The sequence below is a fragment of the Oreochromis aureus genome, linkage group 17, assembly GCF_013358895.1.
Source record: "Oreochromis aureus strain Israel breed Guangdong linkage group 17, ZZ_aureus, whole genome shotgun sequence".
Classification (NCBI taxonomy): domain Eukaryota; kingdom Metazoa; phylum Chordata; class Actinopteri; order Cichliformes; family Cichlidae; genus Oreochromis; species Oreochromis aureus.
The window spans coordinates 3,858,320-3,883,270 of NC_052958.1; the positions used below are offsets into that span (position 1 = coordinate 3,858,320).

Genomic DNA, 24,951 nt, shown 5'->3' on the forward strand with positions numbered 1-24,951 from the left:
TACTTTTATTATTTTAATAAACGGCAGCAGATAAATCTTTGATGAAGGTTTCAAAATTATCTGCCAATTTTTTGAATTTGCTGCTACAATTGCTCCCACTTGTCCTAGTTTTATAGGATAGAAACAATATTCCCTTGTACTGACTCAAACAGCCACTGTGTCATGTGAGTGTTTCTCCACGTCGCAGTTTATAGTATTTCCGATACAAGCTCAATGTTGGAACAAAAGAAAATACAGTTAGTACTACCACAAACATTCCACAGACATTTTGACTTTTAGCCTCTTCACATGCAAACAGTATGTTACACTTTACTTTTTGTCAAAGAGATTTTATCCCTCACAGCCTCTCCTACAACACTGCTGTTGCTTTGGCTTTAGAGAAGTAGAGGACCCCAGATGGAGCCTGGCGGAACACCGGGGGGCACCTCTTGGCTCGGAGCTCAGTCTGATCATAGGGAGGGTGTGGCAAGATTGCAGCAGAAGTGACAGTGAGGTGTTGGCAGAGTAGTACAATCTAGATATTGGTTTCCCGCTGCATAGGTTGCTTGTCTTTCTGACTTTCGTCAACCAGTTCTTCAGTGGCCTGGGCTTCGCCATCAGCCTCCTTTTGATCCTGAGTTTGGTCCGGATCTTCTGTCTCAGTCTGTTTGTACATCTCTGCACGTTTGCGCTCACGATCTAAGAGTCTGTAGTTAATGAAGTTTCCGATGAAGAGCCAAATACTGGCCAGAATCACAATAGCTCCACAGCAAAAATACATATACTTGTAATTTTTTGTGATATCGACCAGTTTCCCTGCAAGACAACAGAAAATATTAAGATATAAATAATATACATTTTAGAGTATGACATAAACTGAGGTACACTAAACAGGAAACAATTAATTTTTAATTGTGGGTTTGGTCAGTGTCTTCCTTAAAGTTGTGTAGCCAAATCAGTTATTTTCCATTTCTGGGATTACATCAATCAGCTGGTTAACTTGTGGAGGGCAAAATACTAAATTGTTTTTCAGGACTGGTATCATTTTCAAATCCTATCACCAGCTGCAGCAGTTCGGGATCTACTGACTGCAAATAGATGCTATCATTTGTTCTTCATGACAGCATTAAATTGAACGGAAACAGGTAAAGAAATGAAATATGCTCACAAACAGAAAGACTGTACCTGCTAATGGTGGCCCAATGAGAACTGGGCAGCACTCCACAATGGTGGTCAGTCCCACAGCACTAGAGAACCTCTGAGCTCCAACCAGGTCCATCAAGGTCTCAAACAGCACTGAGCTGACCATACCAAAGGCAAAGCCGAAGAATACTGCATACACCACCAAACCAGTGTAGCTTTCAACCAGTGGACAGAGGATATGGCATACTCCATTATACAGTACAGCAAAGCTGAAGAAGTACTGGATCTTGGGTCTGACCCAGCGTGAGTTGGCCAGTAGCCCCATGGAAGGCCTGGCACCCATGTCCACAAAAGCCAGGATTGAGAGCAGGAAGGCAGCAGAGTACTCATCTACACCCATGTCCTTTGCATAGGCAGCGAGGAAAACAATAGGTGCGAAGAAGCCTACGAACATGATGACATTGCCCGACAGGTAAATGAGAAAGCCGCGATGCTTGAACAGAGATAAGTCCAGATACTTGTTAACTATTTGCAAAAAACTGTGCTTCTCCTTGGTCGTGGTAGCAATGACGGTCAACTCTTCATCCTTCTTGATCTTGCCAGGTGGAGGTCCTAAAGGCCTCATGAGCGAACCTGCCACACAGCAGTTCAGCAGCAGGCCACCCAAGATTAGGAAGCTTCCTCTCCAGCCAAACTGATTGTAGAGATACTGGTTGAGAGGAGCCAGGGTGCTGAGGAAGACTGGACTGCCTGCCATTGCCAGCCCATTAGCAATCGGACGCTTCTTATAGAAGTATTTCCCAATCATAGTCAACGCTGGCTGCAGGTTGAAGGCCAGCCCCAGTCCTATATTGAAAGAAAGGCATTGAACTTGCAACAACTGTGCTTTGACTGCAGTTACAATAATCAATACTACAGAATACTACTTTTATTTTTTTCGTTTAACTAAATAAGAACTAAAATTAAAATAAAGTTTGAAAAAAAGACTTGTATAAGAATAGCTACAACCACATGAGTGATGCTTTAAGTAAAAAAGTATTTTTGTTGATGTTGCTTTGTTGCTTATAGCCATGCTACAGCAGCACAGTTTGGTTTGAATCTATAAAACTAAGGACATTCCTGTCAGCCACAACTATAATTTGTGCTTATTAGTCTTTATTAGGAGGCTTGACATTAGCAGGCTAATGCCCGAAATGAAAAAGGTCATCATTATCCCTGCTGTGGATCAGCATTAGCACTGTGCACACTGCCTGCCTGGAGCAGACGATCACATAAAGATGTTAGCAAGGCTACAGGGTGTACATTCTGTTCAAATAGTAGCATGTATACATTGACAGTATTCATACTATATGATCATCATTTCCTAATGCAATGCATTGAGAGCGAATGATTTAAAAAGCTATTAAATAGTTTACCAGTACAACAGGACACTAAATGGTTTCTTTCCCACATGTGAGTATTGATCATTAAATGGTAAGTTTGTGCCATTCTAATGCCCTGTATCGATACTGTTGTACTGTAGCTGATTTCTGGAAAACATAAAGCCAAGTGCCATGTCCAAATATGGAAATGATCAATCTTACAAAATTTTAAATAAAAGAAAAAACACAATGAATTAAATACATAAAGCAAACTATTTTCTTTGCTTAACATTTTTTTTTCTAACCAGATTCCAATAAATACTCTAATCAAATTAACCCGAAATGTATTTAAATGGATTTAGATGGACTTACCAGTAACAACTCCCATACAGATGTAAAGCTGCAACACGTTGGTGCAGAAGGAAGCCGAGATCATGCCCAGGGCACAGAGGCAGCCCCCCATCATGACGATGGGTCTGCAGCCATATGTGTTCACCAGTATGCTGCTGATGGGACCTGCAAAATATAGAAGACAGAAAATCAAACCACATGTTGCATGTTTATGGCTGTCAGGATCACTGAAAGTGAGCGCATAATGACTTAATCTTGTTAGCGCCGAATACCACCCAGAACCCGGCAGCTATTAAAGCAGAAACTAGGTTGTTTCAATTTTCAAACGAGGCACTCCCACCATCGTGTGTCAAATTAATTTAAGTAAAGTGGCAGTGTGATTAAACAGAATAGGCTTGCATGTAAAAATTACTTTTTAAATTCCATTTGACAAGTTTTAGTTATGTAAAAAAATGCATTGTGTTGAAATACATTAAGTAATGTTTTATTCTCCCGGCTGCACATTTAGATGCTGTGCAAACAAACAGCCTTAAGACAACTTTCAGTTTACTCACGGAATCCAGATTTGTAAGGGATACAAAAGAGTCGCCTACTGCGAGCATGTGAGGTCACTAATTATGCAACTTAAGCATGTAATGACACTGAAAGCTCACAGCCAAAGTCTTAAATCAGGTTAATTAGGTTATAAGAAATCCCTAATGTAACCATGTTATCTCAATGACTTAATGAAAAGAAAAAACAGAGGCCTGTGTGAATATTATTAATCAAATGTTAATAGGAAAAAATTGATGTAATAAATCTCTGAATGCACCTTCATTATGAAAGCCATGAATCTCAGCACTGAATTTATCAGCCAGTATAAATATATATATATATATATATATATATATATATATATATATATATATATATATATATATATATATATATATATATATATATATTGGTATATTGGTAATTATTCTTTTAATCCTATCAATCAAAACATTTTCAGTTTACAAAATGGGGTTGTGCTCATAAAAAGTTAAGGAAGAACTTTCCTACTGCAACTGACTGAGAGCTATCCTTAAAAGAAGCCATTAAAGAGCTTCAGCGCAGAAGAAGAACCTGAACCTGAACATGAAGTGTAAAAAAAATAATAAGAGGATGCACCTTCTTTGTGAAATCCAGCACTGAACAAGACTTTCAGTGGAGCCCGCCGGATTTATTAACACATCGATATTATCAGCCAATGTTATAATGGAAGAGAGTAGAATAGAATTGCTTTTTATTATTGTTGTAGAAGAAAATTGTGGGCAAAGAAACTTTGAAAAGTAGAGACTGGAGAGACACCCTTCAACCATTCAAGCACTGTTTGGATTGCTACAAATGTAACAAGCAGTTGATCCCAGCAGAGTTGGGAAGAGTGTAAACAAGCAATCGCTTAACTACACATAACAAATGTTAGGGAAATCAAATTATGTTTCATGTGTCAGAAAGAAGAAGAAAAAAGCCGATATGTTGGAATATTGTTTATTTGTTTTTATCACCATTATTGTCATTAGTCTTAAAAATTCTATGTCAGTCAGGCTTTAATTTTTAAAGCTGTAGTATATTTGGACACTTGTGGTCAACAGGACACCATGTAATCACATTACTGACATATAATGATCTAATAACACTAGTAGTATAAATTTGAATCCAATATTAACCGTCAGCCTTGGTTCAGCAACTCATAAACGCAAATATCTGGCTCTCTAGCTGCTAACTGCTATCTCGCCGCTTTGCCAGCTTAATCAGGGTCCTAACTATCAGTACAAAGTCTTCACTGTATGCTACTAGTTACCATAATGGAAACAGATGCCTGGTGCTAATGGAAGCAAAACTCATAAGAGATGCATGAGTTAAACATGAAGCTATAGCTGTGAGTCAGAAGCTATCGCTCTGTTAAGCTAATAGAAACTGTGGAGTTGGGTCAGTACTTTCTGTGGATTTGCCACTGCGAAAGGCATCCACAACACAAAAAAAATCATCAAATTATTCAGGGTTAAAAGAAAAATAGTTTAAAATGTTAGTAAGGCTGATAACCACAGGTATTTATTGTCTCTGCCAAGGAGGTTATGTTTTTGGTGTGCAGCTCATTCTGTCTCTAAACACAATAGCTTGAAAATCTTTGAATGAATTCAGATAAAACTTTGAAGGGGTGTAGATGGGGTCACATTAACAATCCATCCAAATTTGGCTCGCATCCACCAAGGTTTTCAAAATAAACTCAATGATTTATTGGTGGAAAATTTACAAAAAGCCTTGTAACTGATTGGTGCAGGTGGTGTGTATTGTGAACATATAGAAAGTACCAATATATGATTTAAAATCATATGACATTTGACCTCTGATCTCTTCTTCATGGTCAATAGGTCAACATCATTATAATGCTTCACAGAGGGATTTAAGAAAGTGTTTCTCAGATGCCATTATTTGTACTGAGAACATGTGGGCATACAGGGAATTATATATGGGGATTCTAAATATCACATTACTTTGACCTTATTTGACCTTAAGAAGAAGTGAAAGGTCCAAACGTTTATATCTTTTATCTTAAAAACTATGCTTAAAATAAATTCCACCTTTTTGTTCGTATTAGCAACATGTAGGAAATGACACTGTTTATGAGATTGTTATTTAATTCAATTCAGTTTTATTTATATAGCGCCAAATCACAACAACAGTCGCCTCAAGGCGCTTTATATTGTAAGGTAGACCTACAATAATACATACAGAGAAAAAGCCCAACAATCATTTGACCCCCTATGAGCAAGCACTAAAACTCCCTTTTAACAGGAAGAAACCTGCGGCAGAACCAGGCTCAGGGAGGGGCGGGGCCATCTGCTGCGACCGGTTGGGGTGAGGTGTTATGTACGTTACAGTAACAGCTTATAACCATTTCAATATGTAACAACATTACTAATAATTTCACTAAACAATGAAATGAATGCTACAAATGCACTATATCCACATAAACAAATAACAATTACCGGTATATACAAAATGATGTCAAGTATATTGAAATGGGATTCATATAACAAAAGCCTGCATCTTGCACTTGCTTTAAGTGCACTTCAAAGCTCTTGGAGTGCTTCTTGCTGTCATTAAAATCTAGTTCTGCCTGCATAAAAAAACACATTCTAATAACAGTGATGGGAAAATCTCCTCTACTTTAATGACTTACTGTTTGTTATTCTCCGTTGGGCCTGGAATGAATTTTCATTCACATTTTTCTGCTTTGCTGCTCATTTCACTGAATTTTAGCTAAAAATAGTTGACTCAACAACTTAGATTATATTGCTGCTGTGGCACTTTATGTCCTATTGTTTACATTTGTTTCCACTTGAGATGTGTGAGAACATTTGATTGCTTTCTCTGTACAAAGCACACTGCTTATAATGAGGCAGCAATAAGAATTGTTTGAGAAATCTAAGCATCTTTTAACTCACCCTGTCTCCTAACCTTTTGCTGAATTTTAAGTGCAGGAGGTGTAAATCGAACAGAAAGAGAAAAGTAATGAAAGATGTTTTTTCTTTTTCTTCTTCTTCTTTTTTTTTTTTTTTGAATAATGCTCTCATTACCAGGCAGAAGATGTATCATATTTCTGCCAGGCCCAGTGCAATTTAAAAAGCCACACTGGGCGAGGAGTCATCTCACTTAATTTGCTCTGCATGAATCTTTTTTCGACCTTGAGGAAAGTTCCCCTCATTTGCATCCGCAGCAGTGATCGGTATTCTCGGGGGCTTGGCGGGACCCGAATCGGCCGAGATGAGGAAGCCCCTGAGCCTGCACATTACCTCTCTTGCAAAAGGGCTTATCATCTCCTGGCCAGACACAGCGTGGTCTTCATTACACAGTGGACAAAGACCCAAACTAAATATAAGCACCTCGATCCCAAAAGGGAATGACACATATAGAGACGCGTCTAACAGGTTTTTTTTTTCCACGAGACTTTAATGTGAGCTGCAAGCGAAGAGGCTATCCATCACACTTCAAACAGGATAAAGAGTTGACAGAAATGGAGGCAAACAACTTTTAAAAGCTGTTCTGCTGTTAAGAAGACACAGACACGGTTTTCTGAAGTGACTCACCGCCGACCCATTACACGGATATTTTGAGGGAAATAACGGAGACCAGCCCGAAACCCAGTTTACTTATGTGATAAAAGTTTATCAGAATTTTCGGGCTCACAAGAGGCTTTGATGTAAAGTTTACACTTGTATAGCAGTAAGCAGCAGCATCCTGGATGACGCTAACACGATGGCTTCAACCCGGAAAAAAATAAATACAGATTTTTAAAGGTGCTTGCAATTCACCGGCAAGATCAGTCAGGGCGGGTAAAGTTTCCACCACAGAGGTGCTTCTGAATAAGTTACATAAGTCCTGATTTTTAAAGAGACGACAACACTTACATGTTTCCTCACAATATCCACATTTCTAATGATAATTCATGCACATCACTGGCAACAGTGACTGTTCAATCACTTTGACATCCAGCAAATACAGTATCAGTCTTATGAGGTGGAAATGACATTTCAAGTTCAAGAAATAAGGTTCCCATTTACTTTTCCACTGAGAAATAAGAGTAAATGAACCGCAGTAGATATAGGTAAGTATTTACTCATCATCATAAGCAATATGATTGTTAATATTTTTCTAAAATGACCAGGTAAAACATTAAAAACTAAATATTTGGCTTTTTTCCTTATGAGAAACCAGCCTTTGCATCCTGTCTTTAAGACTAACAGTGAGTGTAATACAGTGCGCAGTGTTTCCACAGCCAAGGTCAGCGCTCTCTCTCTCACTGTGGATTAGTGACACTGATCCAACATAAACACACAGCATGCAGATTAAACACATCATCACAGTGCGACACTCGCTGTGCTGAGTGGATCATTGGCGGTTGCTTCACTGCTGTCTGATGTAATACGAGGCAGGATTGCACTTTAGGGCTGAAGTTTGCCAAAGGCCGTCACAAAAGATTTCCCATGCTGGGTTTACAGCTTTTGACCACACCTTCTTCTCTTACAGAGAAACAAAAGAATAGCACCGATGGTTCTTTTGTTCAGGAAAACATGTTGTCTGCCAGGTGATATGCACATCGGGGCAAGCAAATGACCATGCAAATTTTTAGTAGCAATAACTGTAGAGCTTCTGTAGAGGAAGCTCTGTCATGCAAAAACTAACTGTCATGTAGTTACACAGTTGTACTGGCACTCAAAACTTCTGGTTACATAAACTGAATGCTCAGGGCTGTAGCGAAAGATTAGGTTATTATTTATTATTCTATTTACTGTTTTTGATTTTTCCTATAAAATAACAATAAAAGATAGATCAATACAAATATCAAAAAGTAGCCAAAGTGATGATATGAAGGGGGGTCTGTGAAACTGAACTATAAGCCTAATGCTAACCTCCTTTGACAGAAGGATAGGTTAGCATGCTAAGGTTGACATGATGTGGATGATAAGAGATTTGACTCTCATCAACCACCGGAGCATAAACTGGGTGTCATCAGGACGCTACAACACAGAGCGAACACCATCCCCACAGACAAGCGGCCAGGGAGGCAGAAGAACATCACATCAAGAAGGCCCTGAGTAAATGTGGTTATCCCAGCTGGACATTTGTCAAAGGTGGGAAGGAACCTAAAGAAAGCTCCAGGCGATCCAGGAGAGAAGAAAGACAATTCCTGCCTAAGCAAAAACCCTTAGTGATCCCTTATGTGGCACAAACAGAGTAATGTAGTGTACAATGTTAAGTGCCAGCAGGATTTACACATCAAGAAAACCAAACAAGCAGATGGCACAACACAGAAGAGCTAAGGACTATACAGTCTATTTACTCCTACAGGCTGGTGGACACTCTTTCAATGATGAGGACGTACACATCCTGGACAGGGAGGAACGCTGGTTTGAGCGCGGAGTCAAGGCCATTCAAGTGAAAATGGAAAGACCATCTCTGAATTGGGGAGGGGGCTAAGGGTACATCTGTCACCATCCTATATCTCTGTGATGGCAGCCATTCCCCAACTTTCTGTGAATGTAATAATAGCACAACTTGCCTCATTCACACAAGCACTTTTTTCCATCCTTTTTCTATATAACTGCTTTCTATGTATCATTCACCAGCATTCATTCGCCGATTGATACATCGGAGAACTACTCGGGGTTAGTATCTTGCCCTTGACTGGAGGAGCCAGGGATCGAACCAGCAACCTTCCACATACATCTCATGCTGTGTGGGACAAATGTGACCTAACTGGCTTAGAAAATATGATCCAAATCCAAATCCAATTTATTTATATAGCACATTTAAAAACAAAAGGTTTGCCCAAAGTGCTGTACAAAAACAAAGTGTAAAACACAAGATAAAACCACTGACACTTACATAAAACATAATAAAACACATAAACTATCAATATAAACACAACACATATACAAATATCAACTCACGCCAGTCTGAACGCTATCGGAAAAAGTTGTGTTTTCAAAAGCGTTTTAAAAACAGGAAACGAAGATGCCCGTCTAATATTTAAAGGCAGCGTATTCCAAAGCTCGTTCTCCTCTGCATTTGAGCCTTGATTTTGGGACAACCAACAGCAGCTGGTCAGCTGATCTGAGGGTCCGTGAAGGAATATAAGGGTGAAGTAACTCGGAAAGGTATGGGGGAGCGAGACCATTAAGGCATTTATAAACCAGTGTTAGGACTTTGAAATTAATTCTGTGATGAACAGGAAGCCAGTGAAGAGAAGACAGGATAGGTGTTACATGTTCATTCCTGTGGGTACCAGTTAAGAGGCAGGCAGCAGCATTTTGAACAAGCTGAAGACAAGCAAGAGACCCTTGGCTGACTCCAACATAAAGTGCATTGCAATCGTCAAGCCGTGTTGAAATAAAGGCATGTATTACCTTCTCCATGTCACGTCTTGACAAAATTTGCCTCAGCTGGAAAAAGCTTTTTTGCAACACCGAATTAATATGAGCCAAAACCATCATTTTCAGTATTTTGTTCATCAAAAAGGTTAGCAGGTCGAAGAGACAGGTTTAGCACAGGGTAGAGGTAATAAGTAAAAGGTCATTTCAGTCATTTGGATCGATCAGATTATTACTTGTGGGTGTCTGGGGCTGTTGGCTCATTACCAGGCAGCTCCACAGAAATGACAGGGCCATGCAAACACCAATACACACACAAAAGCAGCGGTGGGGAATTAGAAAGGTGTTAAACATTCAAACTCTGATTGAATCATCAGCGTGAGAGTCAAAACAAGAGAGCAGGTGTTTAATGAATAGCTGAATGGCTGCGATCAATGTGAATGAATGAGAAACAAGAGCGGCTCGCTCAGTAAGCGCACGTATTGATGCCATAACCACGTGATAGCGGCATACAGACACTGCAAAGCTAAAGCAGCAGTTAGCGATCGGTTAACAAGCCAAGACCATCAGCAATAACCACTCAAGTTTTTTACTGTTTGATAAATATGTTTCCCTAGGAATATTAGGCAGGTTGTGTAATTACCAGCACAGCAACCATTAGCTTGTTTCAGCCTGATGAACACCACCTGTCCATAAGGTGTTTATTCATAATCAGAATTATTCACAATCCCAAATTACTTTATAAGACTACAATACTCAATTTAGAGCAGAAGACTTTACCTTATGTTAAGGTCCAATATTGAGGAGGAGTGTAAAAACAACCATGGTCCCGAAGAGCTTGGTCAAACAATTGATTTTAATGAACACACGCAGCGTGGGGAGATGTACACTGTACGCAGACAGCATCAGATCTCCGCCCAGCAACTACACAAGAATGGTTTTATAGCCTCAGGGTATGTTTACTGACGCCCTCTCTACGTCATCACATGCATCAGTTTCAAAACCACAAATGTTCTGTTGACAACTTTTAACACAATTAAAAAGAACTTCGTCTTCACGGCAGGTGCTTCCTGTCGCCACCGGACGCCCGCTTGTCTCTCTGGAACATCAAGCGCACGTTCTGCAACAAACGGTACTTTTGCAGGCACAATTTGCAGTCACAAGCAAAATATGATTAAACTTTCACCTATAAATGATTCTCTCTAACTGAGTGTGTGTGTGTGTGTGTGTGTGTGTGTGTACTAACCACAATTGCACCCTATTTCACCTCGCCGACTAGCTCCTGACCTCTCACCAGACAGAGAGACAGAAGCCGCTCTCATATATGTAATAACCGAACTGAAACTATGTATATGTAATCTACTGAATAAATGTTTTAATCAAGAACCTCTACTAAAAGCTTAATCAAAATATATAAATGAATAAAAAGTAATACTGAATAACCTGGTTATTCAAATAGCATCATCCAAACAGCTCCTCAAAATAACTTGCACTTAGACTCTGCTTTCGGTTTCGCTTTTGCAAAGCATGCAGTTTCCTGTCTTATTTTGGCACAGAGTGTACTCAGCGTTAGGCCTTTCTTTTACAATGCAATCTGCATATAAACATTTAAGATTATATAAGCATTCAAAAGCATTTAAGATTATAGATTCAACTCAACAGCTTAAAGTGGTTCTCACTGGACCTGTAATAAAGGCTAATATGATACCAGTATGTTTGAACATCTGAATGCAATATCAATATTAATTATTAATGCCATGGTAATATGAACAATAGCAGTAAAATAATTTCCCTGATCCCCACACTTATATTTCAATTTCCAGTTAGTGAATGAAAATTTGTTTTCAATGGATCACAACGTAGGAAATGAGCTTTACAGGTCTGACGATGACAACAGCACACGACAGAGTGACAGGAGGATTACAGCGGGGACAGATGGCACTACCGAGCCAGAAAACTGCAGGCTTGAAGCCAAAGTGGGGAAATACAGCAGGTGATCAGAGCAATATGATGGAGAGGGCGACCTGCTGAAAACAAATTCCAACCCTTCAAAGGTTCCTTTTTTCAAAACAAAATGAAGAGCCAGCTGCAGCAATGTGGCAGCATTTTGAGAAGATAAAGGATTTGTCTGAATCGTGCTCCGAATTTGATTACAGGCTGAAAACTATTAGAAATTCTAGCACGCGGAAATGAAAATTCTGCCTCAGTGAAATGAAAATTCGCCTGTTTCCATGTCAGAAAACAGATCAATTTATTTCAAAATCCAATCAACAACTAGTAGATTATTTTTTCCAATTTCCAGGCTGTAAGTGATTCTGACTCACAAGGAATTACAATTTGTTGTTGTTGCTGTTGTTCGGCTTCAGTTTCTCTGGTTATCTGCAGGCTCAGCATGTGATACTGTGCTAGCATACTGTGTGGATTCAAATCCAGGTCATGATCCAATGACACAACCTAGTTCCATTTCAATTCTGTCACTGCATATTGTGTTTACAGGCAGAAACAGTGTGACAATGATGAGAGAAACTACTGAATAAACCATGTCCCATCCTATGTGCCTTTCCTTATATTGTACTTTTCAGATTTTTTTAATGGTGCATCTGCTAACACCAACTACCTAGACCAACAGTGCCCAACACCTGGGCCATGGACCGGTACCGGTCTGTGAGTCGTTTGGTACCGGGCCGCGAGACTTGAGGCTCGGGTGTGAAATGTATGGATTTCAGGGTTTGTATCATTAACTCTGTTTCCCTGGGTCTTTTCCCGTGTTGTAGTTGTGTGTCTTATTTTGAAAGAAATATTTACGTGTTACCATAGCGACCAGAGAGCATTGGGGGGCAGAGAGGAGGATGTTACTCTCAATGTTGTTGGCGCATTTCAGGAGGACGCTGCTAATAAAGTTACACAATTACACAGTTAATTCGTTTTTATTATTATATTTTAAAAATACCACAGTTTTTGTCTTGGCCGTATCATTTTATTTTTTTGTATTTATCCGCGACACCTTAAAGGCCGGTCCGTGAAAACATTGTCTGACATTAAAGCGGTCCATGGAGCAAAAAAGGTTGGGGACCGCTGATCTAGACTCGAGTTATTTAGTATTATTGGGTTGTAGCATTGACAAAAACACAAGTACTCAGATATTAATTAATAACAAATTATTACTGAATTAAAATACTCATTTGCAACTGTATCGATACCAACAATAGCATTTTAGCCTCCTTTTGCTCACACACAACTACCCAAAGCAAGGCTGCTAGCTAACAGCTGTTTGTTTACACTGAACAACACTTTAGAAAGAACTTCAGAGGTCATTAAAGCTCTCGTTTCAACAGCAGTAAAGTATTAAGCAGTTATCATAAATGTTAATCTGGCTGGCAGACATGTTGACGTTAGTTGTTTAACAATTAGCAATTAACCCATAACTGTGTTAGTCATCAGTTATCATTAACATAGCAGCAAGTGGACTTTAGTTAGATCCAGGAGAAATAATTATTGCAGGCTCAAAGGTTCGTGGGCAGCCATGATAAAGCGGATTATGCACACATGGAGAACAAGGCTGTTCTTTTCTACTTTGACAATGATTTAATTAAATGTTCTCTGGATTCAGTTTTGAAACTGCAGACAGTGACCAGTTCAATCAGTTTCATAGTGGGAGGTCTGTTTTTATGTCTTCTTTAGCATAACTAATACGACACCTTATACAAAATTCATTTGTAACTTTTCCATAATGCCTTTATGCAATAATTAAATTATCTACGTCTTGTGTTGTTGCTGTAACAACAACCCATGACAACCCCACTCGGTTGAACACCAACCTATTATTAGAGGCATTCGAAACGTGAACAGATTTTACTATGTTAGAAAAATTTCATTTAACGTTTCTTTTTTTTAAATTTACCTGCAGCATACATGACCGCAAGCATGATGGAGGAGATCCATGCGATCTGACTGTAGGAGGCGCCGAAGATGATCTGGATTTCTTTGAAGAAGACTGTGATGGCTTTTGGGAAAGCGTATGAGAATCCTATGGAGATGAAAGATCCAAGTACCACAGCCCACCCCCACCCACCATCTGGTGGGGGCACAGCGGGAGGACTTGTGGCTGGGGTTGGCATCACTGGCCCACCTCAACGCAGATTAGCTAAACGCTGGGGAAAAAAAGAAAGAAAAAAGAGGATATCAGAACTCACAGAGAAGAAAACTTACATAACTGATAACTTCAATTTGTTCTGTTATTGAACATTGATTAGTAATACCTAGACAAGCCGTTTCTCTTTTTCTCTACAGTCCTAAAGGACTTTAAGGTTAAGGAAAAAAATGATCCGAGAAGTTCTGTTTCTAGGAAAATGCCATAGATCATTACAGGCAGTATATCCTACAGATACATCACCAGCTGTAGCTCATATTGACAGTATACAGACACCTGTGGGATGATAAAGGAGGTTAAAATGTTTGTTCTCTCTGTAATTCAGATGCGCAGCTGCAAACAGTAATGTGACACAAGAGCAAGGAGGACATGCCAGAGGCCCTTATCCTTTATAGGACGTGGGCAAACACACGCTCACGAGATTCCAGAGGGCATGCACTCATTATACGTGAGAGACCAGATCTGCCCCGCCCACTGTTCACCTTGAGCACACCTGCTCCCCACTGCTGACTTACTGAAGCGTAGTGGCAGTTTAAAATCAGATGGTGTGTACAGAGTAAACATGACCTAATTACGTGTAAGGAAAAAAAACACACAAGAACGGCAACTATCTACAGCCACACATCGCTGTACTGATGCTACAAGCCACATAAAGAAAGATGCGCTTATATTCACGGACATGTGATAAACCAAAAAGGCCAGCTGCTATGTTTTTAGCTGTGTCTAAGCTCATTAGCCTCACCTCTCTCATCAGTCAGGAATAATTTACAGCTGTATAATTAACTTGAGGAGCACGCTGAGATGATGGCAGCTAGTTTGGCGTCACAGAAATGAGCAACCTGTCGAAGAGTCAACATGTTTGCTCATGTCAGCGGTGCAGAATCACAAGTGAGTAATTATTGAGATTAACACAGCCAGACTCGGATTACCAGGTACGAGTCTGAAATAATTGGCACCGCTGATTTCACTGCAGCTTTGTGTTATTATGTTCTCATTAGAGAGTTAGACCCATTTTAAGGTTTAAAAGTCAAACTGGTTCCCTGTTGACCGCTTAATGACGACCTGTTCCTAGCAGACAGGTATCAGCAATAGCTGGTTGCTAGAATACCTGCCAGTCAGAGCAGTCATTGTAAGCTTAAAGACAATCCAAAAGCTTGAGTTTTTAAATCCACCATGATTTATTTTCGGCATCCCCCTGGCAACCACCAGTCTCTAGGGATGAAGCTGCGTTCCTGACATGTGGTGAGCAGTTGCTTGAAGTTGCTGGCAGGTGTAACTGGTTGCAAAGAGGTATGTGGTGCTGCACTTTGTTCACTTGCAGATTGTAAGAGTCACCATTATTTTGCATGACAGATGCTTACTGCTAACACTTACCAGCTACTCGTCATGAATCGACCAAAAAATGTGTATAATTCATTCAAATTGGAAGGAATTAATTAAACGTGTCAATAATGAATTACAATTAAAAATAAATACATAATTATTAAATGTTTTAAATGACATTAATATTTTATTAATATTTCCACTTTTTATTTCTAATTTAATCCATTATTTAATTATGTATTTAGTTAATTCATTTTGGCACCCATGGCCCTCCACAGTCTACTGGTAGTGAAGCTGCAAAACCAAAAATGGATACCATGCTTCAGAGTGAAGTTTACTACTTTTGAAGCATGCTAGTTGCTGCATAAGGCAGAGTTTCCGTCTTCCATTCAAACTACAGGTAACTGCCAGCAACCTCCAACAGCCGATCACCAACCGGTCAGGAAATCCGCATTTTTACCTAGCAACAGTTTCTAGGCCTATGTGACCGAGGGCTAAAACATTTCTTGTAGTAGGCTGTGAACATGGCTGAAGTTAGGCATTTTAACATGAGAGTCTATGAGGATCGAGTTCTTTTTGTAGTCAGACTCCAGTGACCATTAAAGGCATTTGAGTCATTGTAGGGGAAGAGATTGCTGCTGGGGTAGCGGTCACTTGCTGTTTGCCAGGCATGTAAATAATTGTCAGTGTTTTATTATTTATTTAGAAAAAAAATGATAGTCACTATTAAAACTCAGACCTTTCACCCGCACAGTGCATACCAAGTTTCACCTGTATGTGCGCTTAATGTTAACATCTTAACGTGCCAGTCGACTGATCATACCAGAAGATTTACTAAACATCATACGAAACCTCACTATCCAGCTTTGTATCTGATCAAGCAACTCAACCATCAGCTGTGACAGTTTTGTTGACAACACAGCGGGCAACCACTGGAAAATTCAAACCACAACTTTAAGTGAAATACAACATCATTGTTTTTAACTTTTACATGAAAATATTGAGCTTGCTGGTCCAAACGCACCAGCCCTGGGTCGACATCTTACCAGAGCAAGTTTCCTTTAAGAACACCAAAGGATTTAACCAGGAAACCTATGGTTCTCTAGTCCGAGTGCATCAATGACTCGTAAAGACCAGTGTAAATAAATGATGTCACTGCTTTCTTGTTCCAGCTCAGGTATGAGCAGGCTGCATTGTTGTGGAGACTCATACATTTGCTACTGTCAATAGAAAGCTATAAATGAGGTGACTGTCTAATTTTGAAAAGATAAAGAAATCCAGGAAACAGGAAATAAAAGACGGGATTATTTCTTGGCAGGAGGCCAGAGAGTGACATCACAATGAACACTTTTAAGGGTTTTAACAAATGAACTACAACAATGTAGTAAAGTTGAAAAAGCAAGTTCAAACAGGTTTTGTTCTGTTTCTTACAAATGTGGTGCCGTTCATGCATTGTCATTGTGTTGTCATGCATTATTAGCACGACAACCCAAAATCTGCTGTTTTGTGCTTAAAAAGTTCATAGAAAGAAATCTGACTTGGAGCGGTGTTTCACTTGGGAATTTTGACTTGGATGTCTCTGGATTTCTAACTTTCCATTTCAACTGGAACGCACCAGTAAATAAGAAACTTCAGGGGCCCTGAGATGTACGGCCGTAGCAAGCCTGTAGAGATTTCATGTAGTATGTTGCATTTCACTTTTAGTCAACTGGAAGATCCCCTCCAAGTGGTTTTTCAACTCATAACTAGTAAACTATACTACCAATGTTGTATGGGGCTTTTGTGACTAAATGAGCCACACAGGCACTGACTAGTTTCAATATGCATCACTGTGTTCAAGCGATAAAAAACAGGCACTGAGTTGATGGATGAATGACTCTATGTAACTAGCGAGCAAAAAGAAAGTTGTGTTTTTCCTTCCTTTTCCAAATGTTTTTAACCTGCATTCCCATTATATTTTAGTAGTAAACTAATATACAACTACATATAAGAAATGCTAGAAAAATGTGTCTGTTTTTCCTTTACCATACTGGCATGTTGGACATCCAAACTGATATCGTATTGGTACTGGTCTTAAAAATCCTATATAGTTCAGATGATAATAATAATTAAAACTAATTAATTACAAGTCAAGGGGAATGAATAAATTTGCTTTTATTTTGGAATTCTAAGACAAGCAAAATATCTCTTCACTTGTGCTAAAACTGTCCTCTGAGTATATCTCTTGTATTGCCCCTTTAATCAAAGTTAGAGATTAGGCTTTTTTCCCAGAGTTTCATATAGTAGGTCTAATCCGTGCTAATCAGATTACAGGCTGTCCAGAGCGGCAGTTGGTGGAAATACTAGTTTTGATTGATTGAACGTGACAACAGTGCACGAAGGATCCTCAGAACCTATAAGCAGCTTATAAATTGATGGCTGTTAATATGAAGCTCCAAACAGATTGGCCATAAAAGAGCATCTAGTAGGTAAAAAAAAAGAAATGTCCACACAAGCTTGATGGTTTATGATCAACCAAATAAGTGAATAAGAAGTCAAACAAAGTCAAGCCACTGTTCGGTCGTTACAATGTCAACACTTACTTCCTTCCAGATCAGTGTCATGTGCCGTCTCCGCTGTGCCCTTCACACCAGTGATCATGAGAGCAGCTACTATGGCCCTGACTGGGCTTGGTCAAAGCTGGTGGGTTATGAAAACACTGCCAAGGAACAAGTCAGGTGACAACAACGGGACTGTAGAACCACACCCACTTAAAAGACCACTTTTAGAATAAAGCGTTCCAACTCACCAACCAAGTATAATTCATTGTCAAGGTGCTAATAAAACTTTATTGACTCCTGTCTGGAATTTTTTTTCAGATTTGTCTCCTACAGAGAGGTCAGCAGTTACAGACCAGTATGTTAGTTTAACTATGTACCAGCACTGATGGGCTGATTGCCATGGTGAGTATTTGTATGTTTCACATAATAAATAAGGGCTCGTTTACAGTGGTCATAAAATATGGCTGTAGCTGTGAAGTCTTTCCAAAGCAGCATGTTAGACACAGAGCAGCTTCTGTCCTGCATCTGTCATCTGTGTATACATTTACTGGGTCATCGATCATTTAGCCCAAACCTCTGAAAAAGCACATGGTCCATTTTCCATTTTCTTCACTTTTTTTTTTTTTTTTTTTAACCAGAGCAGAACCATGTCAGAAAGATCCACAGTCATATTATTAAGTGGTGTAATGTAAGTGAATTAAGATTCACTCAGCACTGAGGCTAAGTTCTTATGTCTTCTTATTATGTTTTCAGCATGTTTTCTTGACTTAGCAATGTTTTCCACTGAATTCAGGAAACATGATTAGGAAGCACACTAGCACTTTTCCTCTTTTGATTTTTAGGGGGTATTCAACCGCCATATATGACTTCGCTATGTTATCTACCTAGCATTAGCTAACTGACATGAAACAGTTATCTAATGATAACACAAAGGATACATGAAGCTTACTTTGTATTTTGGCAGAAACCAAAGTAAACAGAAATTTTGACTGGAAGACGTCAGTAGAAGTCAAAATGAGCTGAATTCATTATTTTCCATCAATATCTGCCAAGTATTTTTTAAGATGTCTCACTCTGACCCAAGACGGAGGATTGGCCAACTAGCACGGATTTGGATTCACCGATTTTTCAAGCATCATAATAAATCCAAAAACATCCATCACAAGTCACCATAATAGAAAGTGTTCTACAGAGCGACTGTGAAACTGCATTTCTCAACAAGTGTGGAGCCATGCACAGAGACATTCTGCTTGTTTGCCACTCAAGCTGAACAGACTGAGTTTTTTTGGTCCTGTGTCCTCTCAGTGCACTTGAATTGACCACCTGACTTCACCTTGATGAGTCTTATCCAGACAACAGAGCTCAGTGGAGAGGGCAGCAAGGACAAGGCAAGGGGAGGAGAAACCAAAATAGAGTTTCTATAATCAAATCATAGAACTGGCATAAGCTCATCAGGCTGGGTTACATACTGGACAGAGTGTGTGTGCTGTTTGAGCTGCAAGTTTTTGTTTTCAGGGTAAGGTTAGAGTTTGGTTTAGACACTTAGTCGTGGCGGTTAAGGTTACCGTAACGGTGCATTATGACAAAGAGCGTTCTCCATGCAAACAGGTCTGCTCACATCTGTGTGTTTGTGTATTTGTGTGTACGTTTATGTGTGTGTCCTAAAAAGACATCACTTAGTGCCTTGGTAGGAAGCCAAGACATCAAGAAGAATGTCAGGTTTCATTCACAACAAGGACAAAGCTGAGACTCAGTGTTGTATTTCATGTTCTGTAAAGAGGAATAAATGAACAGCTGTTGTTCTCACATCATGAAGCAAACACCACTCAAACGTCCAACATGTCTAAGGCTTGCACCTGGGTTTAACATTAGCCACAATCTTGGCAGCTTCTTTCTAACTGTGAAATAATAACAATAATAATAATAATAATAATGGATTGGATTTCATATAGCGCTTTTCAAGGCACCCAAAGCGCTTTACAATGCCACTATTCATTCACTCTCACATTCACACACTGGTGGAGGCAAGCTACAGTTGTAGCCACAGCTGCCCTGGGGCAGACTGACAGAGGCGAGGCTGCCAAATCGCACCATCGGCCCCTCTGGCCAACACCAGTAGGTGGTAGGGTAAAGTGTCTTGTCCAAGGACACAACGACCAGGACAGAGAGCCCAGGGATCGAACCGGCGACCTTCCGGTTGCACATACGCTTCCCAACCCCCTGAGCCAGGGTAATAAGAACATTATATACATTAGATACCACATCACTTCATGTCTCAGAGTAAAATCTCTTGGATAAATTTGAACTTTGCCCTCTTTGAGTTGGCACACCAGACCTACTGCATTTCCTGCTAACGGTAGTAGCAGCAAATCTAATGACTACATATGATCATGTTTCGATCCAAATCTGACATTAGCATTCTGCCAATCTATTAGTATCTGAATTTATAACACCCAATAACTGAATAATGAACAAGTAGACGAGACGAGAGAAACATCCTTCAGCCACGTCATGTGTGTTGACATTGAATACTTTGTCGTCCACACCAAAAACACAACAACCAGATGATCCGGGCAGAATGATCCAGAGGAGGAAATAAATACCTAAACATAACAAATTGAAGTGTAAACTGTCTATTTTTCATGTATCTCAAAAATAAATAATATTGTCTCATATATCAGATTTTTAAATCACCTAACATTGATGTCTATATCAGGCTTAAATATCCTATATTGGCTCTGCAGTAAAGTTTGAAGCCATAAAAATCACATCAGAAAAGCTTAAAGACTCTAAAACGGTAAGTACAGCAACTCCTTGTACAAAACACATTGAGAACTTGATTCATTGTTATTACAAAAACAATGATTACCACAGGTTTAAACTTTAATATCTCCTTAAGGGAATCATGATTCTCAAACTCTGCCAACACAACTTAGACATCCAGTTATTATTTTTAGATGGAGGTTAATTATAGTTTCCTGAGGAGGGGTAGTGAGAGAGATATTGCAGAGACTTTATAAAGGTAGCTTTCAGAGGCCATTAAAGGAGGATGAAAAGAACAGCAAAGACATCCTTCAGAAGAGCAACAATTCCACATTTTCATGTTCACATCTAATTAAAAGTTTTCTTTGAATTCTTATATGTTGAAGTACTTTTTCCACTTTTACTGATAGTGGAAGGTTAAGCAGTGGTCAATTACTAATGTTTTTTAATGGGCTTTTGTGGAGCCTTGTAAGACTTGAATTGTAATGAAGGACAACAGAAGGTTAACTAAATCAGAGTTACGGAGCAAGAGGACACCGGTTTTACCTGGAGGAGATAAATTAAAGCGTAGGATTTGTCTGTATTTGTGAAGACCTTGAACAGAAGAAATACTCAAAAGCTTCACTTAAAAGCTATTCAGGTGAACATATCCTCTATGTACAAAAGGAAACTTGACCTCTACTCTCAGCTTGCCAGCACCCCCCCCCCCCTTGACTCCGCCAAAGTCTCATGCTGGGACTTGAAGTTATGGCAATGGAAGATTAGCTCTAAGGTAACCTCCAAGTAACAGTACACACATTGTTATAATAGAAGTTCATTATTAACCCAATAAACACTTCTCTAGATGTTGACTAAAGCACACATGCCATCTTCTTATCATCACAACAACAATCTAATCTCACTTCAGCGGTCAGGCAAACACACTTGCCCTTATTCTTACACAAAGAAATAATTCCTTTAAAATCTGCTTTCTGATTAAAAAGGCCATCAGATACTGTAGTTCCCTTTCTCCTCAGTTGTCAGTCTGTGGCCTTATACTAACTCCGGGATACCTTGATTTAGAAAAAAATATTATTGTGTGCACACAACAGCATGCTGGGAGGCCTATTCACTTTTCCATATGGGCTGCCAACACCCACATTAAACATCCAATCCAGAGCTCCCTCTCCGCTACACACCTCTGACCATGTCATGAAGGTCACAGAACTGTAATCATGTTACTGCTTAGAAGATTTAATAGTCAGACAGCAAAGGTTAGTCATGTCTAGAACCCAAGAAATGTGTATGGGGGGGAAGGATACTAATGTTATGTAATGATACTAATTCTGTTGCTCAGAATATTTGTACTTTTTTTACCCTATTACTTGATGAATAGGGTACAAAAAATGTAACTAGTCATCATAAGAGTCCAAAGAAACAGTTTTTGTAGTTTTTGATCAGTGCCGAGTGGTTCTGTGATGGTGTGTCATGGGTGGGTTCGCATCTGGCGTGATTTCCAGCTTTCAAATAAGAATCAGGTAGAATCAGTTTCAGTCTGTTCTTTGCTCTTTCTTTTCTCTTTTTATGTAGGGAGCTAATTTTTTTTTCATTTGTGAACTATCACTATTTTTCAAACCCTTGCAACTGTACTGCTGATCCATCAAGGTATGGAACTTCTGAGGGTGACCTGTGGTACCAGATCCTTTGGGTCTTGTGGGTTAAGCTTCTGTGGATAGGCCATGTTTAGGGACATCCTGTGGCTGTTTTATCGAGCTGATCTGTGGAGTCCGGAGGCTTGCTCCGTACCTTGGAATCTTTGACCCTCTTACTTACTCTTTCGTGATTTGGAGTACACTGTTGAGGAGGCAGCTGCTGTCAGAGAGTGCATTTACGTGGGTTTTACATGACAAAATAACTTCTGCATTAATGCTGAAACCCAAGGTCTGGCTGTAGTTTGACTATTCTGGATGTTACTGGTGGTGGTCAGAGGGCCCGGTGGCGCCAGTGTCCGGCAGCCTCACCTCTGTCAGTGCGCCCCAGGGTGGCTGTGGCTACAACGTGAATGGGTGGATGACTGGATGTGTAAAGTGCTTTGGGGTCCTTAGGGACTAGTAAAGCGCTTTAAAAAATCTGAGGAGAATTGTAAACTGACACAAATGGTAAATGGCCTGTATTTGTAGAGTTAGCTGGACTTCCCCATTGTTCTGAGTACTGGAATGCTGTCAAACAAATACTTTCTATACTTGCAAAGATAAACTGTCTAATATCAGTTATAGTTTAACAAGAATTAAACTATAACTGCCTAGCCCTAGAACCAATTCCATTATTAATTGATTTAAATGAATCTATCTAAACTAACTATTTGAGTCTTTATGAATACTGGCCCTGTGTGCATTAGTGACAAATGTAAAATGAATTCACATTTGTTCACCTCATTCTTGTTTTTCTTAAAAGACATTAAAGATGTATGCTGTACAATGATTCCACCCAGGAAATAGAACAGTTCAAATAAAATGCCATGACGTTCATGCTCATGATCAGTGAGTGTAAACTTCTGACAGTCTCTTGGGGCAAAGACATAAATGCTAGCCAAGAGTAACTTAGTTAAAAACAAACAACAAAGCACATTTTAATATTTCTGCCCACATGTTCAGAAAGGCCACTGCTTTCGGAGAAACAAACAGTGTGGACATTGTCAACTGCAGACTGTTTAGGTTAAATCTACAGACAAGACAACATTAAAATCAACAAAAATGGGACGGAGACTAAATAGAGAAAAATAGAAAAATAACTTCGTTTCTGATGGAAGGGCAGGATATGACAAACTTAGGATATAAAAAAAAAACTCAATGGAAATTCTAATCATAAGAAAATTTCAGACATATCAGTAAAGTAAGTTAAAGGAGCACAGTTGACTAATATCACACGTATTACTTTATAGCAATAATAAGTTTTCACTGGTTAGCCGTGCTTGCACCTGGTCAAAAAACTTTCCCACCCATCTCCTCATAAAACGACACAGATGTACAGATTTGACATGTTAACTGGAGAAGCTTTGGAGAAGCTGAAACATGTTTTTTCTTTCCTTCGGTACAAAGCAAGCTAGCTGCTGATGGTAGCTTCATTTTTTTGCTCCGGGTAACAATATTATTGTCAGCGAGAAAGTTAATAACAGTATTTCCAAAATTTGTGAGCTATTTTTTAAAGGTTTTTAATGCATAGTCCCTTGTAAATCTAATGCAAATAAATAATAGATGCTAAAGACCTTTCCATCTGCTAGAAAAATGTCATTAAAATGACATTACTTTTTAATAATAAATTGTGAAAAGTTGTACTCATGCGACATTTAACAAACTAAACTCAACTCAGAACATTTCAGTTCTGCTCCTACGGCCACAAGTGGTTTGATAAACCTAGTTTATAGTGGCTACTGTTGGCCACCTTGAACTTAAATGCTGATCTTCAGTTTACAACTCTGCCTGTGCTTTAGCATTTTTGCATCTCACCACGGAGGGCGCTGTTACAACCTCATATTTGATAACCTACTAAGATGCTCTGTCACAGCAAACTTACACGATCATAGATTACAAACTACAGACTTCATTTTTTTACTTCTAGTCAAACCTAAAACTAGGGTCGTGTAAGCTTTTTGCCATTTAAGCCAAATACACATAGGACACTCACCACATGCAGAATGTGAAGTTATTCATACAGATCACCAACTGAGCAGGAGTGAACCAAACCTGCCGTGGACATAAATACCTGTGACATCCTCAGATAATAATAAACTTTTTTTTCTTTCAAAGTTCGACTCGATCAGAAATGCCTATAGCTGGAAAGGTGCAGGAACCGGAGAGTGATTCCTCAGCACTGCAGCCTAATCATATGATGCTGCTGATAGAGACCGGATATTGACCGGATGAAGCCAGTCTTAATGCTCACGGCCTACTAAACCGGATGCTTCAAAACAGCTCCAAAAATCAGTACCAATATATTTTAGGACTGTGCACCTCAGCCCTTCCACCTCCGACAACTGACAGCAACGCGGCAGATGGGTTTCCCTTCTCTCCTCTCTTCAAAGGCTCCTGAACGCATCATAAAATGCGGTCACCCATCCGACTGGGACACTTGCAGCGCCACAAGCCGCTCTCTTGACAGGCTACAGCGCTCATTCAGCGCAGCGCGCACTCATCCCTGCATAACGCGGTGTCCCGAAAATGACGAAAGCTCGGTTAATCCTCGGGCTCACCGGCAACGTCGGCGCGTCCTTCACTGCAGTCAATGACAACCGGGCACTGGATGTTACTTTACCTTTTGAAGGAGGCTGTGCGTGTGTGTCCTCCGCGGGCTGCCGGCTGCGATGACCTTGGAGCATAAAGATGCGTGCGGCTGTGTTGTGGACAGATCGCTATTTGAATTTCCTGAGTGAGCCGCTGCCTGACGTTGAGCTGTTGCGCACTACA

The 24,951-nt window shown here is 39.7% G+C and overlaps 1 protein-coding gene across 2 annotated transcripts; it reads right to left on the reverse strand.

Annotated features, from left to right (window-relative positions):
* Positions 1-24,951, reverse strand: zgc:165507 (uncharacterized protein LOC561188 homolog). Of its 2 annotated transcripts, none has more exons than XM_031743452.2 (5): positions 24,800-24,951; positions 13,635-13,884; positions 2,856-2,999; positions 1,165-1,968; positions 1-795 (listed from the first exon to the last, which is right to left on the reverse strand). In XM_031743452.2, the coding sequence occupies exons 2-5, from the start codon at positions 13,849-13,851 to the stop codon at positions 515-517; spliced, it is 1,446 nt and encodes a 481-aa protein (XP_031599312.1). In that variant the 5' UTR covers positions 13,852-13,884; positions 24,800-24,951; the 3' UTR covers positions 1-514. The 2 variants fall into 2 exon arrangements, with proteins under 2 accessions (XP_031599312.1, XP_039456901.1); XM_039600967.1 differs by lacking the exon at positions 24,800-24,951 and adding an exon at positions 17,789-17,848 and having other exon boundaries at positions 515-795.